We start from the raw sequence: 3,377 nt of genomic DNA, 5'->3' as shown, positions 1-3,377 counted from the left end.
GTTTACAGATCAAGAAAGCAGCATCAGAAGATGGCCCTCGAGTATTTGTCGTTCCATCTCGAATGAAGACCAAAGATGATGATAGATTGGAAGTTAAGGAAGATGAGAAGCAGACAGTATCCATCTATGTGACGCCTAAAGACTTTCTTCCCGACGCCGTCTACGATATCTTGGTTGTCAGATTTGTGAGTTTGAGTCAAGAGAATGGTTATTGTGATGACCCAAAGTTGTTTCAGAATCAGGCTAAAATTCTATTCGATGATAAACATTACCTAAGACTAGGTCGAATATCAATTGATAATAAACGTTCTTTGAAGGTAAGTATGCCTTTTATTTTTTAAATATATGCGTATACGTACATTATTTTTTCATTATTATTCTGTTTATTTACTTTTTAATTATAGGGTCACCATTGAGGTTTTTCATAGATATTCCTTATTTAAAACAAGTATCTTAACCGCTAAGCAACAGCTCCACTCCATGATTAAACAAAAAGAATACACTATACAACTCAGTTATTTGAATATTGTTTGTAATTAAATTGTTTTTCATTTTAAAGCTTGAAATATTACGGATGAAAGAGAGAGGCGCAGACGGCACAAACATGTCAGCTTGCAAGCCGCATCCTGATGTCTGTAAAGAGGTAATGATTTAATTCATTGATCATTGGTGATCTGAGATTATACTTAATTTAGATTTGATACCAAATGGCTTATTATATTATAATTGAATTTGAAGTAAAACATTTGTATTACATTTTACAGGTTTTGCAGGTTTTAAAGCAACACCTAGGTGAAGTATATCCGTCTAAGAGAGTTGTCGGCTATGCTCTGAAAATCCTTTGCTTAGTCTGTTCAAACACTGAGGAACCACACTTTCAAGAACTTGAGTACTGCTTAAAGAACAAGAATATGACTTGTGACAAAACAGGTGAACTTATAACGATGCCAGCATCTAATGTACAGAAGCTATTTGCAGCTGGTATGTGTTTAGTCTATTGAAATAATAATTCATAAAATGATTAGATAATTTTGAGTGGAGTAAATTCCAATTTAGGTAGAGAAACGATTGTAAACACAATTAGAGAATTCAAGACTAAATAATTTCCAAATTATTTTATCATTTCACAGACTAGTCTGTTATTTAAAAAAAGATAAAGTTCACTCAGTTGATTTTATAATTAAATTAAATTATATTTTATTTGTTGGGGCTATTTTTTTTTGTATTTTATTGTCCTTCACAAAATTGACTACAGCAACTGTACTTAAGTACACTGTTGTGCAACACTATTTTTATCAAGGATTTTAAAAGTGAAACAAACAGTGAATTAATAGGAGCTTGTATCTGTAATAATTGTAACAACAATTTTACATAACAATAATGTGAAACAAATAATTATATATATAATTATAGGTATTCTACATCAATCCTCGGTTATGGACACGGTTCATCAATCCTCGGCTACTGCTACGCCTCATCAATCCTCGGCTACGCATACGTCTCATAGGCCTGCATGCTCAGGTTGGTCAAGATACACTTACACTGTAAAACATATAAAACAGGTGGAGCTCGATGTCTTCCTGCTTTATATGCAAACACATTAACCAACTGAACCAACTACAACAGAGGCTTGTAAAAATTTGAATCCGATTAGAAACAACTATTTTGTGTATGTGTGTAATAGCACTAGTTAATGTACTATGTAAAAAAAGAAAAAAAAAAAGAACAATGAAACAGCTTCATCTTCAGAATTTGAAACGAGACTGGATTTCCAAAGAGATACTTTTATACAACCCTAGATACATGTAAGGAAATTTTGATGATACGTTATGGGGGAACCCCTAAAACAACAGCAAGTGCAATGAATAAGAGTAAAGACTATTGAATTGCAAGAGCTCCGACTGCCCTGATTTTGTATGCACGCAATGGAACATACTGCCACGTGATGGGGGCGCCCTATTATATTTCGATTAGAGTTCGCTCGAAACTCGTCTTTTAAGTTTTAAGGACACGCCCCTTCGTGGCACTATACTTTTTAAAATAGGATTACGTTTCAACGAAACCACGAGAGTTGGATCAATTGCAGTTCTATATTCTTTAATAAGAGGAATAATCTTCATACACTTATCGCATTGTTCCACTTAATGTTTTTTGGTTCATTATTTTTCAAATAATTTTTTTCTTAATTTTGTTCAGATAAGGAGTTCCAAGAGCTAAAAGCTGTTGTCTCACAGTGGTATGACAGCAACAAAAGTGTTCCTTTGCTGAAAGTGTTGTTCAGAGACAAGATAGACAATTACGAGCTATCACCAGAAACTCACACGATGGACCTGCTGAATATATTATTTGCACGTGGTCATCTGAGTTCACAGAATCTTGGACTCCTTTGTGATACTATTAGCATAACCAAACAGTTGGGTCTTTTAACGAAGATTAAAGAAAAGCTGCCATCATTTCCAGATGTTGAGGAAGGAACCATTTCAAAAACATTCACATCTCATAGACAAAGGCTAATGAAATTTGGAATGGTACTGACCCCAGATAATGTGACGCAGATCGATGAATTGTATAATACGCCTTCTAAGAAGTACAAAGACGGCTGGAGTATGATCAACGATCTAGAAGACCAACAGAAAGTCAGCGAAGAAAATATGAAGGAATTCACTGATTCGCTGAAAACCCTTAAGCTCAGTTTGGCATTAAACGAATTAACATAAGGTAGCCTATCTCTTTATTCTATTCATTATTTATTTAAGTTGTGCAGGTATAGAGTCAAATGCACTAATATTAAACATTAAAACTGCAGTAAATTTAGCAAGTATAACAAGTATAGCCAAGGAGTTTACCGATAATTTTGACATAAGATAGCATGAAATAAACTCCGAAAAATTATTACTGAAGATGATAAACAATTAAAATTAGATTTTAATTTAGCGTGTTTAGCAAAATAATCCTAATTATTTAAAAATACAATTGGATTTATTTTTTCACAGTGTAATTAACTCACTAGTGATGTCGGAACGCAGCTGATAATGTTTCTCGTTAAGTCAAGCCAAATTAAAGATTCAGATGTTGGTACATTCTTGATTGATAAAGGAACGAAGGACGTCTAAAATCAGTAAATTTTTTGTCGACAGTGAAAAGAAATAAAATCTTTAAGCTGTGAACTTATATCAATACATTTGTCATTACATTGATGATGAAGTTGATTCGGCAATACAATAGTTCTTACTCAAAAGACTTCTTGGTAACACCAGATATGTCAGTCGTCAAATCTAATCCGTATCGAAACAATCATTTGTCACAATCACAATGCAGGAAGTTTGATCAAGGCTGGCGAAATCTGACAGACTACCAAATGAAGTCAGGCGCAGATT

The 3,377-nt window shown here is 33.6% G+C and overlaps 1 protein-coding gene across 1 annotated transcript in view; it reads left to right on the top strand.

The window, feature by feature from the left end:
- LOC117125574 overlaps window positions 1-3,130 on the top strand; it is an 8,770-nt gene extending 5,640 nt beyond the window's left edge. Inside the window, exons 8-13 of the mRNA XM_033272102.1 lie at window positions 9-317; window positions 560-643; window positions 765-981; window positions 1,414-1,521; window positions 2,197-2,718; window positions 2,994-3,130. Coding sequence (XP_033127993.1) covers window positions 9-317; window positions 560-643; window positions 765-981; window positions 1,414-1,521; window positions 2,197-2,717 — 1,239 coding nt within the window. The 3' untranslated portion in view covers window position 2,718; window positions 2,994-3,130. The remainder of the gene's footprint in view (window positions 1-8; window positions 318-559; window positions 644-764; window positions 982-1,413; window positions 1,522-2,196; window positions 2,719-2,993) is intronic.
- Window positions 3,131-3,377: the final 247 nt, after the last annotated feature.

The sequence above is a fragment of the Anneissia japonica genome, unplaced genomic scaffold (genome assembly GCF_011630105.1).
Source record: "Anneissia japonica isolate Jap-2015-1 unplaced genomic scaffold, ASM1163010v1 scaffold17447_len30386_cov124, whole genome shotgun sequence".
NCBI classification, from domain to species: Eukaryota; Metazoa; Echinodermata; class Crinoidea; order Comatulida; family Comatulidae; genus Anneissia; species Anneissia japonica.
The sequence above is the reverse complement of the archived record's forward strand: the minus strand, read 5'-3'. Positions and strand labels throughout refer to the sequence as shown.